We start from the raw sequence: 15,100 nt of genomic DNA on the forward strand, positions 1-15,100 counted from the left end.
TCGAGGCTCGGTGATGCTGACGCCCCGTTTCCGTAGAGCGACACTCTGCTGAGCAGCCTCACGGTGCGAGAGACGCTGCGCTACACCGCGCTGCTGGCCGTCCGCCGCTCGCCCGGCGTCCTGGAGAAGAAGGTGGGTACAGCCACTACCGGGGCAGTGCTGACCCTGGCACTAGGGACAAACCCCACAGACTCATCAAGCCCGGCTGGCTCTGCACCCTTCTCCCCCCACCTCCTCGCCTTCGCAGGCCGGTTCCTTCCCTTTGCCTGACACCCCTGTCCTCCAGACTCCACCTGCGCTGTCCAGGATGCCAGCCACCTGTGCTTTTTGAGCAACTGAAATGTGACCAGTTCAGACTGAGATGTGCTCTACGGGTAAAACACACACATCATTGCAGCAGGTGGTGTGGTGGGTAAGCTACTGGATTCCCACACACTGGAGCGCAGTTAGTCCCAGGTCAGCCTTCTAAAATCACAGCAGGTGAGTGTGCCCAAAATCTCAAGAGGAGAATGGAGAAGGGATTGCAATGTGGCCATACCCTCCTCCCAGGGATGGTTTCTAATTTCTCTCTCTCTCTCTCTCTCCCTGGTGAGAGCACTCACCCTATGGCAAAACAAACAAAACAAAACAAAAACAAACACTCTCCCCTATGCACACATGATTTCTGGAAAGGGAAAAAAAAGAGTGAAATAAAGAGTTTTTAAAGGGGCCAGCAGATGGTGTGGTGGTTAAGGAACTGGACTCTCACATGGCCAACTGTGGTTTGTGTCTGGACTTGACGGCTTGAAAATTGTACTGGGCACATGTGAGTGTGTGCCCAAAACCCCAAAAGGAGAATGAAGGAGAAGCAATTGTGACATGGCCATCCCTCAGGGGAGGGGGAATGATTTCTCACTTTTTCTCTCTTTCTGTCTCTCATCTGCCTCTGGCAAGTGCACATGCCCTACGGCAAAAACTTTTAAAAAATTATTTTCTTTAAATATTGGTAATGGAAAAAAGAATTGATTATGGGTTGAAATGATCATTTTTGGCTGTAAATTATATGACTAAGTTTAATTTTACCTGTTTCTTTTTACTTTTAAAAATATGGTTACTAAAATGTTTCAATTCTGTACATGGCTGGCATTATTTATTGTGCTGTCAAACAAACTATGTTTGAACAGATAATAGTGATAAGGGGACTTCAAAAAATTTGAAGACAAGTTTATTTTGGCACAAAAAATTTGAAATGCATGCATTATTATTATTCATAATATGCATTTCCATGAACCCTTTTAGTTTCCCCTCTGACTTTCTCAGCTTCGAGGCATTTTGAATGTCCCTCATCCTAGCCTGATTAAATTAATGAAGGAGTAAACTACTGAACTGTCAGTTCTTTCTAGGTTGCAATCTGTTTAAGTGTACCAAATTTGGAAGTAGCCACAGGTAACCCCCATTTTACCTGGAAACACTGCCTCATCCTTTTTATTTTTCTTTCTTTCTTTCTTTCTTTCTTTCCTTCTTTTCTTTGTTTGTAGTTTTGCATGTACGCTGGAGGGAGACAGAGAGATTTAGGAGATAGGCAAAGTGAGACATCACCCTCCAAGAGGAATAGCCATGTAGCAATCCCCTCTACTCCATTCTCTTTTTTGGATTTTGGGCGTGTGTGCATACATGCCCAGTGTGATTTTCAAGCTGCTGGATTAGGGACTCAAACCCACTCATGTGGGATCTAGTGACCTTAACCTCTACACCACCTGCTGACCCATATTTCCTTTTTCTCTGGACTGCGAAGGCCTGGGAGCACCTGGGGAACCGATGACAGGTAGATGTGCCTCATTCAAAGGGCACTGCTCCTGGAGAAGCAGGCTTGTTGGTTGTGACGCCCTCAGTGAATAACCGGTATTCTTCTGTGGAGAGTCCTGGACAATTATGGAGTGTGGCTTTCATTCTAGAGGAGGCTTTACCAGGGGCCTGGCCTCCAAGAAAGACCATCAGCCTTCCCGGGGGTTAGTTTAGGGTGCTCAGAAGGTGTCACGAGGTTCTTGCTGTTTCACTAGGCTGTCCTCTGGGCACTCATATCTGGCTGGCATTTGGAAGGGCCTGTTCACAAGCACTCTCTCATGTCATTCCTCTGTCAACCTATGAGGGAGACATTATCCCCATCTTGCAGAACAGGAAACTTACACCTGAGGAGATTAAGATCCGACAACTGGGAATGGCAGAGCTGGGACAAGAACCCAGGCCCTCTAGCTCCATCATGCTTCCTGAGACCTTTGGGGTCTGAAAAGATGGAGGCCAGAGCTCAGCCCACTGGGAGACTTGGTGTATACAGACGTCACATGACGTGGTGGCCCCAGCAGTGTGTGGCAGGCGAGGAGCCAGGCTACATGGCCCCTCTGTAGGCTTTTTCTCTGCTTGCTTTAGTGTTCTCTAAAATGGGGAGAAGACCCCACTGGTATCTGGGTGGGAGAATCGAAGTCAGGAACAAGTTCTTCTGAGTGAACAATACATTTACATCCCATAACTCACTGAAAAAAATCTGAGAAAGCCACTGGCTCTTTTCCCCAGAAAAATGCACATATCTGCATAAAAATTCAGAAAATCCATGAGTACCTTGAAATCAAAGGATGATAAATTTGCCCCCCACCCACATCACTCCCTGACACAGGCAGCCCCTACAGGTTCTGCAAAGGCTGATAGCACAGAATTCTCTCTACTTGAGAGTCCTTTCTTAGCAAATCCAGGCCACAGGGCATGAAAGCCTGTTGAAGTACTTTAGGAAGAAGGAAGTGACGGTGGTAACAGAGGAGACCTCACTATGGCTCTGCTTCTGTCCTTGGAGGCCCAGGCTGATGTGCGTGGGCTGTGTCTGCTGGGCTGTCTGCTAAGCCTGGTGCTTCCTGGGCCACCCTGGAGAGCCCAGATGGTGCTGTCTCAGTCCTGGCTCTGCCACTTGCCAACGGCAGGACGTTGGGCAAGTTATGGACTCCTCTGAGAATCTAATTCCTCCTCTCTAATAAACAGAATAATACTGCCCCTTCCCTGGGGTTGACATGAAGAGTAAACCCGATTATGTGAAAGCACAGAGCATAGAGAGGATTGAGCTTAATCCCAGTGGTCCCTTCAAAGTGAATTCCATTTTCAATAGCGTTTGCAAAATATACAAGAGGCTTCCTGCCCGGAGGTGAAACATTTGTGACAAATTAAGTAAGAGGAGTTTCAGGGAGCTGTAAAGTTTAGATAGACTGAAGAGAATTTTAAGAAGTGTGGCGGAGTTGAAATTAGGTCCTCTTTAAAATCCTTGAAGACTTGAAGTAAAAAATTGAAGTTATTTTTAGTTACTTTTTATAGCTGGATTATATTTCTTTGATTCAAAACCACACTGAGATTGGACCTCATGGGACACTAAGACTTATTTGGGTTACACAGGGAAAACGGTTGTCCCAACTAAATTAGATTTTTAAACATATGAAACATTTGGGCCAGCCAGTGGTGTAGTGGTTAAATAGCTGGGTCCCACATGACCGACTACGTAGTTCAAGTCTCGGACCCTGTAGCTTGGGAAATACACCAGGCACTTGTGCATAAGTCCCCAAAATCCTGAAAGGAGAAAGGAGAAGGGACTGTGGGGTAGCCATTTCCCCTGGGGGTGCTTTCTCCCCTTCCACCCCCAGGTATCTTTCCAGCAAGTACGCATGCCCTATAGCAAATTATATATATATATATATATATATATATATACACACACACACACACACACACACATACACACTCACACATACATATAAGACATTTATTATAATAAAGTTTCAAAACCAAGCTACTTACAAAAATAAGCTATAATCGGGACCAGCACATGGCAGAATGGTTACACTACCGGACTCCCATGTAGTCGACTACTGTTTGAGTCCCAGATGTGACGACTTCAAACTCACACTGGGCACATGTGCATGCGTGCCCTAAATCTCAAGAGGAGAATGGAGGAGAAGAAGAAGGGATTTGTGGTGTGGCCATCCCCCTGGGAGGTGATTTCTCACTTTCTGTCTCTTTGTTTCTCTCCATCTGTGCCCTATAGCAAAAGTTTCTCAAAAACAAAACAAAACAAAACAAAACAAAAAAATAAGCTATAGTTATGCTTTTGGGGTGTTTTCTGTATGGGGTGGGGTGCTGACTGTGGCACCTGAAAACAGGCGTTCCATGCATCACCCATGGTTTCCTAGTAAGTTTCCCTGAAGCAGGTGTAAGCAATTTTCATTGCTCTATGGACTTTCAAAGATATATGTATTCATGTTATTTATTTAAATCTGACACATATATTATGATTTAAACAAAATTGGATTATAGTTAAATTTAAAGAAAGGCTTGATTTCTCCAGGGTGTGACTCAAAAGTAGCACCTGCCTCTCCCAGGCCCATGAATTGAACTAGCCGGCACAGCAAGCCCACCTTCCCGGACTTTGTGTCTCCCATAGGTGGAAGCAGTCATGGCGGAGCTGAGTCTGAGCCACGTGGCAGACCAACTGATCGGCAACTACAACATGGGGGGCATTTCCAGTGGTGAGCGGCGCCGGGTCTCCATTGCAGCCCAGCTCCTCCAGGACCCCAGTAAGTTAGAGCCAGAATGGCTTTCTTTCTTCCTTTCTTTTTTAAATTTTTGCTATAGGGCGTGTGTGTTTGCCAGAGAGACAGAAAGTGAGAAATCACCCCCCAGGAGGGATGACCACTCACTCTATCTATAATCTCTTCTCCTCCATTCTCCTCTTAAGATCTTGGGCATACATACACACTCGCCTGGCATGAGTTTAAGCTGCCGAGTCCAGGTCTTGAACTGCAGTCGACTACATGGGAGTCCAGCAATGTAACCACTGCACCATCTGCTAGTCTCTAGACCCAAAATGGCTTTCTAGCTGCTGTTGGGCATCTTCCGTGTGTCTGCAGATACTTTCTTCCCAGTCCCACCGCAATCACTGAGATTCTCCACACTGGGCACCTGGCTATTCGGGCAATGCTACCGACTGCCCTTCCCGATGCTATTCCATCACCGAGAACAACACAGCTCTTGGACTTGGAAGTTCTGCGTTTAAGTTTCAGTGTTTCTTCAGGGTCCTTTGCGAATATGGGGCTTTGCCTTGTCTGTCCTTACTCCCTCCTGGAGCAGTACCACTGCATCTGCTGGGGAAAGCGATGATTTTTGGAAAGACTAGAAGTGTTTATGAAAAGGCAGGGGGAAAAGTAGGATATTTGAGTAATATACTCAAAAGCATATACAAGGTTACTTCAAAAAACTCATGAAAAAGTTGATGTATGAGTTTATTTTGGCTCAACAATTTTTTGGAAATCCTGCATTTTTGTCTTACTATGCATTTTCTATGAAAAAAAAAAAACTTAGAGAGTTATTTTTGCTATAGGGCGCTTGCACTCACCAGAGAGACAGAAATAGAAAGAGAGAAACCACCCCCGCCCTTCAGGAGCGATGGCTGCGCCACAATCCCTTCTTCCCCATTTTTTTCTTGGGATTTTGGACATGCACACACAAGCACTCAGCGTGAATTTCAAGCCACTGGGTGGGTCTGGGACTTGAACCATGGTCAATCATGTGGGACTTCAGTGATGTAACCATTATGCCACTTGCTGGTCCCCAGCTTATGTCTTTTTTACCACCCACTTCTCAGCCTTCTCAAAAATACTTGCTGTCAGCCTACAGCCTTTGATTCCTGTCAGGGGCTCCTGGACAGAGCTCAAACAGCCCATAATACCCTGCAAGAGGCCTGAAATGCTGGCTCCTCTGTCCCCTCAAGGGTTAAGCCCTCAGTGTGTTCCAGAGCAAGGAACTGAGCCCTCCCAGGTCAGGTCTTCTCTCCTGGCCCAGGCTGAAAGCCAGGTTGCATGCAGCTACTTCTCACCTCGCACTGTTTAGATGCGATAGAACAATCCCATAAAGGGACCGCTCAAAACTGAGTTTCAAGCACAGAGCCTGGGCTCAGAGGAGGCTCAGAAGGCTGACCTTCTTTGATGGCAGAGGTCATGCTGTTCGACGAGCCGACCACAGGCCTGGACTGCATGACTGCGAATCAGATCGTCGTCCTCCTAGCAGAGCTGGCCCGCAGGGACCGCATTGTGATCCTCACCATCCACCAGCCCCGCTCTGAGCTCTTCAAGGTGAGGGCATCTCTACTTCTGCTCAGCCCGTCAAGGATGGGTAAAAAGTGTGTCGGGCTGGGAGTCGTGGGGACAGGGTAAAAGTTAATGATAGCACTAGGGCAATTGGAGCCAACTGCTCCTGACAGGGAAGGACTGCACTTCTTTCAGTATCTGCCATGTACCGAGTACTCCCTACACACTTGCTCATTTAGTCTGCAATAATCCTATGAGGTGGATTCAGTGTACCTACCTTACAGAGGAAAAGAAACTTAGCAATGATTCAAAATCGAGCCATTATTACATAGTCAAAAACGGGTTGGCACTCATGGTCAAGTTGGCTTCAAAGGCTGTGTTTTTCCATTAAATCACACAGGTTTCCTTCCCTCAAATCTCATTTTATTGTCCCAGTAGCCTTGAAGTTAACTATTACTTGCTTTTTATAAAAGAGGCTCTGAGATTTAAAACAAAACAAAACAAAAACATCCCAGGTTGCCCAAGATCTCTCTCCCCCTGTGTATGGCTGGGACTTAGACTCAGGTCCGGTAGTTCTCTATCCCCCATGTGATGCAGAGGCTGAGACTGAGCTGCATCATGACCTGCAGTGGGAACCCGGGCTGGCCAGTGTAGACCTGCAGGGCGAGTGTATCCAGTGGACGCATTAAGAATACTGAGGCATAGCCAAGGTCATCAACACCTGACTGCTGGCCAATGTACTTCCCACAAGGCTGTGACCTGGTCATCTAACCCCCTCTGTTGTCTGAGCAGCTCTTTGACAAAATCGCCATCCTGAGCTGCGGAGAGCTGGTTTTCTGCGGTACTCCAGTGGAAATGCTTGATTTCTTCAATGGCTGCGGCTACCCTTGTCCTGAACACTCAAACCCTTTTGACTTCTATAGTAAGTTTTTCACTTACCTTCCCCAAAATGAATGTTTTTTAAACGTTCTCATGTAGAATTTCTGCCTGGATGACATCAGGCCTTGTGGGTTTGTTTTTGTGCTTTTTTGTGTGTGTGGGGGTGTGGTGGTTTTTACTTTTTAAGGAATTTGAAGCATCTCTTGCCATTAATGACCTATTAGAATGAAGTGGAGGAGACCGGCAGATGGTGTAATGGTTATAATGCTGTATTCCCACATAGCCAACCTTAGTTTGAGTCCCGGACACTGCAGCTTAAACTCAGGCTGGCGTGTGTGTGCAAAATCCTGAGAGGAGAGTGGAAAAGTGGAGAGAGGAGAGATGGCCATCCCACCTGGGGGGTGATTTCTCACTTTCTGTCTCTCTAGTGAGTGCACATGCCCTATAGCAAAAATCTCTCTCTTCAAAAAAAAAAAAAAAAGAAAAAAAGAAAAAGAAAGAAAGAAAGAAAAAGAAAGCAAGAAAGAGAAAAGAAAAAGAAAAAAGAGAATGAATTGGAGAACTGGAGGGGGGCCAGCAAGTGGTGCAGTAGTTAGTGGTTATGGTGCTGGACTCCCACATGGTGGACAGCAGTTTTAGTCCCAGACCTGGCGGCTTGATACTCATGCCAGGAGCATGTGTGTACATGGCCGAAACCCTAAGGGAGAAGAAGGAATTGTGGTGTGAACATCCCCCTGAGGGGTGACTTCTTGCATTCTGTCTTGCTCTGTCCTTGGGTGAGCATAAGAACCCTACAGCAAAAATCTCTCAATGAAAAAAAGGATAAAGTGGAAGATCTCCCAAATCCATGCATTCCTTGTCAGAGAAAAATTAAATGAGCTTCTGAATTCTTCCAATCACAGTGCAATCCTCATTTACACTGGGTAGCTTTAAAGTATTTTTATTTTATAGATGAGCATTAACGATAGGTTTTATTCTGATAAGGTATTACGGTTGGTACTCCTGAACCAATCATGTAAACACATATATATATATTCAGATTCAGATGGTGTCGACACTTGCAAGAGAGAAAGTACCTCCCAATAGGGTGCAGTCATGCCACAATCCTTTTTCTCATTTCGATCTCATCAGGATTTGAGGCATGGATGCACATGCATCTGACATGTTTTTCAAGCCTCTGGGGTCAGGATTTGAGCCATGGTCAGCCATCTGGGATCTGTCTCCCTATGTACAGCACTTAACTGGTATACTATAAGGCCAGTCCAACACATATATCATTATCCATTGTATATATACGTGTGATTTAGTAACACTTGGATCATATATTTTGGAAAATCTTTTTAGTGGACCTGACATCAGTGGATACCCAAAGCAAAGAACGAGAAATAGAAACCTACAAGAGAGTCCAGATGATTGAATCTGCCTATAAAGAATCAGCAATTTGTCGCAGAACTTTGGAGAACATTGAAAGAACAAAACATCTGAAGACATTACCAATGGTTCCTTTCAAAACCAAAGATTCTCCTGGAGCGCTCTGTAAACTGGGTGTTCTCTTGAGGTAAGCCTCACAGATATAAGTGTGGCCCATTTGAGGTCTTAGATACTCACCAGTCATAAAAGTAAAGGAATTAAAACAGGGTTATTTGGTTTTCAGGAGAGTCATGAGAAACTTACTGAGAAATAAATTGGCAGTGATTATGCGTCTTGTTCAGAATCTGATCATGGGTTTGTTCGTCATTTTCTACCTCCTACGGCTCCAGAATGATATGGAAAAGGGTGCTATCCAGGACCGTGTGGGTCTCCTCTACCAGTTCGTGGGTGCCACCCCGTACACAGGCATGCTCAATGCTGTGACTCTGTGTAAGTGCCTATGCATGCTCCCTTTTCCAGCTGTCGCCTTATCAAAGTCCATCATTATAAGGGTACTTCTCTGAGCTCAATCTGGCCCCCTCCAGACTCTGGGGAAAGGTAGCTATTGAGTCACCATGCCCTTAGTGTAAATGAGCTCACCAGGTGAAACTCTCTGAGGGGCTGAGGACCCAGGGAAATTTGAGTCTATGAGGTGCCGGTGGGAAGGGCTTTGGAAAGAATTTTTCAAAAGATCATTTCTGAGGGACTAGCAGTTAGCGTAATGGCTATGTCGCTGGACTCCCACGTAGTCGACCACGGTTTGAGTCCCGGACCCGGTGGCTTAAACTCCGCCGGGCACGTGTGCATGCGTGCCCAAGATCCCAAGAGGAGAATGGAGGAGAAGGGATTGCGGTGTGGCCATCCCCTCTGGGGGGTGATTTCTCTCTTGCTATCTCTCTGTCTGTCTGGCGAGCGCACGTGCCCTATAACAAAAACCTCTCCAAAAAAAAAAAAAAAAGATCATTTCTGAGACTCAGGTTGGCCATAAGGACACACAGCTAGGGACCCAGCTACCAGGGCAACTTTGCACCATTCCTCTCTGGAGCTTATTTTAGGACAGCCAACAGCTAACGTTCAAACTCTGCAGGAATCTAGAGGCAACACCTAACTGCCCAAGTTTATAGTTTATGCAAGAAAATGGATGCTAATGGGATTTCCAAAATGTAACTGAAGTGGAGGATGCTTCTGTAAAGTTGGTCCTAAAGATGGGTCTGAGAGGCCATGATGAGCTCTGCATGTACCAAGGTTTTCCTTGCCCTTGAGAGCAAGTGAAAAATGCAGGCTGCTTTCAGGGCCAAGATCCTGCACAGACACACAAAAAGGGGATAAAGTGCCTTGAATCACTCATTCATGCCTCCTCTGCATGTGCTGCTTTTCTTTTTCCTTTTTTTTTTTTTTGTTAGAGGGCACAGCCCTTGTAGGAGAGAGAAAAAGTGGAAAGTGCAAAAGCATCCCAACCCCCCTGAGGGAGAGATGGTCACACCACAATTCCATCTCGATTTCTTCTTTTGGGATTTGTGGGTATGCAAGCTTGCACGCACACAAGCCTGGCATGTTTTTCAAGCTGCCTGCCAGGTCTAGGACTTGAGACATGGGGTGGGCCATGTGGAATCCAGTCACCTTAAGCACCACATCACCGGCTGGCCTGACATGTACTTTTCTTGAATTGGTGACAACCCAATTTAGAGAGAAGGAAGAAATTATGTTATCTTTTGCAGCCATATTAGGGCAAAAAAATAGAGGGTAAATTTCTGGGCTGGGAGAGTTTATTGTCCTATGGATGGCAGGTCACTTCCTTCTAAGACTAGGGAACCTGCCCAGCTGGTCCTCACTCTGGCTGGACAGACCTCAAATTGGACTGTCTAGCCCACCCTCCCTTGGCTGTGTGTGACTGACTGTTCCAAAACCTACCTCCCATGCCCAGTTCCTGTGCTGCGGGCCGTCAGTGACCAGGAGAGCCAGGACGGCCTGTACCAGAAATGGCAGATGCTGCTGGCCTACATGCTGCACCTCCTCCCCTTCAGCATCATTGCCACCCTGATGTTCAGCAGTGTGTGCTACTGGTAAGGGGGTTTCCTGGGACATTTAGTTTACCAGGGACCAGGCCTCTCAGGAGTCACTGAGGGCCATTGGGACTGTGGACGGAGAGCTCCAGGGTAAACAGCTCCAAGTTCTCCGCTCTAGGGAATCTGCCTTTTGCCCATCAATGTCTAGTACAATGTCCTGTCTTGCAAGAAATTAATTTTATTATAACTAAAATAGCTCAGTTGAGGGCCACATGGGCCCTGAGAGCAAACCAGTAAGACTGCATGTGCCAGGGAATAGCATGCCCCACATTGATTGCAGGGCCTGGGCCAGAGAAGAGGGCTCTGAGGTAGCTGGGAGCTCGGTGGATGAGGGGCCCAGGTACAGGGGTGGTGAGCACTTGTTCAGCAGCAGCTAAGCCCGGTCTTCCCAGGCTGCTATGCTGAAGCTGACCTAGAACAGCAACTCTGCCTGAGGCTTCGCCAACAGGCCTGGGACATCAGTGTGGCTAAGGTGAGGGGGCCTTAAGGAATTAAAGAATTTTTATAGGGAGAGGGCATTGAGAACCAGGAAGCATCTCTGGTGCTGTAGGGTTTTGATCAATGCTTCTTTTTTTTATTTCCTAGAACTTTATAGAGAAATCTGAGAATGTGTAGTTAAGAGATTTGCATGATTTGTTGTCACAGGGAGATGGAGCCTTCCTAATCACTGTGGCTTCTTCTTAAGAAAAGATGGGGAACATTCCCTGGCATTCTCTGACCCCTTTATTCTACTTGTGTGAAGGTGCCCAACTTCTTGTCTCAGGAGAGAACTTGAGGCAGTTCTTGAGACCTTGTCTACTGCAGGCCACTGGGTTTATGTAAAGTGTGAGACCCATGATAGGCAATATTATACTTTCAAATAATTTTATATATTAAGTTATCTATAAATACAAGCTAAATGAGGACATGGTATAAGCTCCAAGATGAAAAATTGGAAGGTCTTGGCGTGGATTCGAAGTAGGTCTTACTCTGCAGAGTGACAGAGGCAAGGCCACTTGCTCTGTGTTAGCAGGAGGGCAATGGCAAGGACCCCGGGGCTCTCCTTGCTGGCCCTGATGAAGCCTCCTCATTCTCTGACACTCCCTCAGGCAACATGCTGAATCTCGGACCTACAGTGTAAACCACCTCGTCTGAGTGGAACAGGATTGGATGGAAACTGAAGGGTTTCTTAGTTTAGAGCCTTGCTACTCAATATGGCCCATGGACCATGGTGCCAATGTTACTTTGGGGTGAGGCCTACTGAGCTGAATTCTGCATTAACAAGACCCCTCAGTGGTTTGTATGCATTTTAAAATTTGTGAAGCACTTATTCTGATAATGATACAGTATGCCCAGAGATAATGACTGTGAGAAAAATTTGTCCTGTGGGACTTGAGAAAATGGCACTTCTAAACATATTTCAGTGTAAGCATCCAGGTCGTGACTATTTTTGATAAAATATCAGACATGAAAATGCAGTAGCATTTCTAGTGGCAGCACAGCTGCTAGCTAGGTAGCAAAAACTTTAATTAAATGAGAGCAATATTTGTTTAAGGCCTACTAAGTGCCAGGCACAGTGCCGGGTGCTATCGGGGATTCAAAGAGAAATAAACTGAAGGTATTGCTTGTTACGCTTGCAGTTCTGAAATTTAAACATCTTTGAAAACCGTGTGTTTTTTCACTCTCCTATAATAGCAGCACAGTCTGACCCGAACTCAATGGCTAAGTCTAACCAGAACCTACATAAGGCGTATGAACACACTTGTTTAGCAGAAATGCTAGTGTGCTTGATTAGGAGAGGAGCCATGGATCCCACTGCAGCAAGTACGGTCCACAAAGTGGGACACCTTTCCAAAGGCAGTAAATCGCCACATTGGGAAAATGTCTGGCCCTAATGCATTGCAGATAATGGACTGTGGCCAAAAGCAAATCTCCAGATGATTTTAATTCAGGAAAGTGTGGGATTAGGGCAGGTTCAGATAAGGGGTTTGGTTAGTGATATATGATCCAGGAGCATTCTTGCCCAACTTTATTTCATTCAGAAGTGGTCAAATTTTAAAACTTGCTCCTAGATGATTCAGTATCCCTTATCTGAAATGCTTGGGACCTGAAGTATTTTAGATTTGAGATTTTTGGGGGCTTTGGACTATTTACATATAAATAATGAGATACCTTGGGTTTGGGCCCCAAATCTTAGCATGAAATTAATTTATGCTTCATGCACACCTTGTACACATAAGCTGAGGGTAATTTTATAAATGTAGTGTTCTGACTGCATGTGAGGTCAGGTGTGGAATTTTCCACTGGCTGTGTCATGTCAACACTCAAACAGTTCTGGATTTAGGATATTTGAATTAGAGATGCTCCACCTGTATTATATAGGAGCACAAACACTATGCTGAGGAACACAAAGCAATGACAGTTAATATGTATTGAGCACTGGCTTTCTGTCAGGCACTAAGAACTTGACTATATTAATGCATGAACTCCTTCTAGCCATAATACAATTATCCTTGTTTGTAGATAAGGAAATTGAGGCACAGGGGAGATATCTTCCCTATATCACATTCATTGTCTCAGTGAATTACAAAGGAGACCAAGAGTCCATTTGGCTGGGTTGGGAGAGGGAGTCCAGAAGAAGAACTTGAGAACAAAGTAACATCTCAATGACATGGAAGTGAGGCTGTTCCAGGTGAAGAAAGAGCAGGGGCCTAAATTCAACAGTAAAAACACAGGCCAGCTCTGGCCTGATGGTTAAGACAGCAGAACCCACATGACTGATTGCATGGTTTGAGTCCCATACCTGGCAACTTGAGAAACAAACCAGGTAAGTGTGTACGTGTCTCCAAAATCCCGACAGGATGGAGAAACAGAGGAGAAGGGATTGTAGTATAACTATTCCCCATGGGAGATGCTTTCTCTTCTCCCTGTCTGTCTGCCTCTGGAAAGTACATATGCTCTCCAGAAACAAAAACAAAAACAAAAACAAAAAATAAAAACAAACAAGCAAAGGCTAAAACCCATAAACTCTTTCTGAGAAAAGGTTCAGCTGCACTGTGGGGAATGAAGGACTGGACTGAAAGCCCTTGGAGCCCAGTAAGGGGCTGCTGACTGCCAGGGGGCTGAGCCGTATGTAACAATGGGACATAGGAGAGGATTTCAAACCAGGGAGCAGCCCGTCTGTGTTGGACCCTGAAGGATGAGTCTGGCAGGGCAGAGATGGTGGCTGGCTCAGTGGGAAGCCTTTGCAATAGTGTGGGAAGAGCAGAGGCTCCTAAGTGGAGAGAGTAGCAGCAGCAGCAGCAGCAAAGGGCAATCACGTTGAGATGCTGGGAAGGTACAATCAACTAGGCTCAGAAATGGAATGGGTTTGTTGGAGTAAAGAAAGTCACAGATGATGCCCGAGTTTTCAGCCTGAGGGAATGGGAGGAGGAGAGCAGCCTTATCAAGTTGTCAGGGAAAGTGAATGGGCTTGGTTTTGAACACACTGCATCTCAGGTGCTACAGAACACCCCAAATCTGAGGTTTGGGTGATAAACTGGAGTGGAAGAAAAAGGTAAGAGGAGTAAGGAGTAAAGGACTAGGAATGGAGTCTAAAGAAAGGTAAGGAAGGGGGAGGACAGTCTGAGTAGAAAACCTGAGGACAGGCATACTGGGAGGGTGGGAAGAGGACACAGCCACTGAAGGATGGAGAGGAGAGGACAGGGAGGTAGGCGGTGAAGAGGACTGTGCAGTATCACAGAGGATGAGAGGGGGAAGACCGTCAAAGAGGCTTAGACCCCTTCCCCACTGCAGAGGTAAAAAAAAAAAAAGTGAAGTGCAGGTGAGGTCACCTGCATCTTCCTAAGAGCTCCAGGAGCGCTGGGGATGCAGGTCGAGTTTACAGGGGAGTGAGGAGGGAGATGGAGGAAGCAGATGCTGTTTTGAGAACATCAGAGTACAGCGTAGGATACAGAAGGCAGTTGCTTAAATGATCATCGGGTTCAAAGAGTGACTGTTGTAGGATATGAAAAGTAAAGCCAACAAAAAGTGTTCAATTGCGAGTACATGAAATATAGCCCAAGTCGGATCTACCACAGATTGTTCACAGAATACAACACAGGAGATAGGGAAATTTTAACATGGGATCAAGGATACAAATAGAAAGGGTCATGCTTGCAAAGATAAGAGAGAGAATAGAAAACATAGAGAAGACGAAGCTAAGAAATTCATAAAATATAAAATAGAGCCAGCCCATGGCTTGGTGGTTAAGGTGACTGAATTCCACACAGCCAACTATGCAGTTGGAGTCCCAGACCTGGAGGCTTGAGAAACACACGGGATGATCTGCGTGCGTGCCCAAAAGAAAGGAGAGAGAGATGGAGGAGGGATTACAATTTTCCTGTGCCCCACAGAGGTTGCCTTCTCACTTTCTCTCTCTCGGTCTCTCTCCAGCAAGTACACAAGTCCTCTGGCAAAAATTTAAATACATTCATAAAATGGGAGGCAAGTCCATCTGCTGTGCACTAAGGAGAGTACAACTGGGGAGGGGAGTGTTTAATTTAAAGAAAAGATTTCTATCAGTCATGATGATACCATTAGAACCTCACATGCAATGAGGAGACCCTAGGGATCCAGGAACCACGTAGGCAAAGTAGCAGAATGGGTCTACTTAGTACAATACGCCTGCTG

At 45.9% G+C, this 15,100-nt stretch overlaps 1 protein-coding gene across 3 annotated transcripts in view; it reads left to right on the forward strand.

Annotated features, from left to right (window-relative positions):
- The first annotated feature begins 32 nt into the window (after positions 1-32).
- ABCG5 (ATP binding cassette subfamily G member 5) overlaps positions 33-15,100 on the forward strand; it is a 24,891-nt gene continuing 9,823 nt past the window's right edge. For 2 of the 3 annotated variants that reach the window (XR_003551291.1, XM_014592151.2), the window contains exons 1-7: positions 33-132; positions 4,454-4,586; positions 6,001-6,140; positions 6,888-7,017; positions 8,319-8,532; positions 8,629-8,834; positions 10,309-10,447. Coding sequence is in view for 2 of the 3 variants with exons in the window: in XM_014592151.2 (XP_014447637.1) it covers positions 4,466-4,586; positions 6,001-6,140; positions 6,888-7,017; positions 8,319-8,532; positions 8,629-8,834; positions 10,309-10,447 (950 nt within the window). In the remaining variant the exon portion in view is untranslated. The remainder of the gene's footprint in view (positions 133-4,453; positions 4,587-6,000; positions 6,141-6,887; positions 7,018-8,318; positions 8,533-8,628; positions 8,835-10,308; positions 10,448-15,100) is intronic. The other variant, XM_014592153.2, reaches the window with a different exon arrangement.

Source organism: Tupaia chinensis, unplaced genomic scaffold, assembly GCF_000334495.1.
Source record: "Tupaia chinensis unplaced genomic scaffold, TupChi_1.0 Scaffold000661_1, whole genome shotgun sequence".
NCBI classification, from domain to species: domain Eukaryota; kingdom Metazoa; phylum Chordata; class Mammalia; order Scandentia; family Tupaiidae; genus Tupaia; species Tupaia belangeri.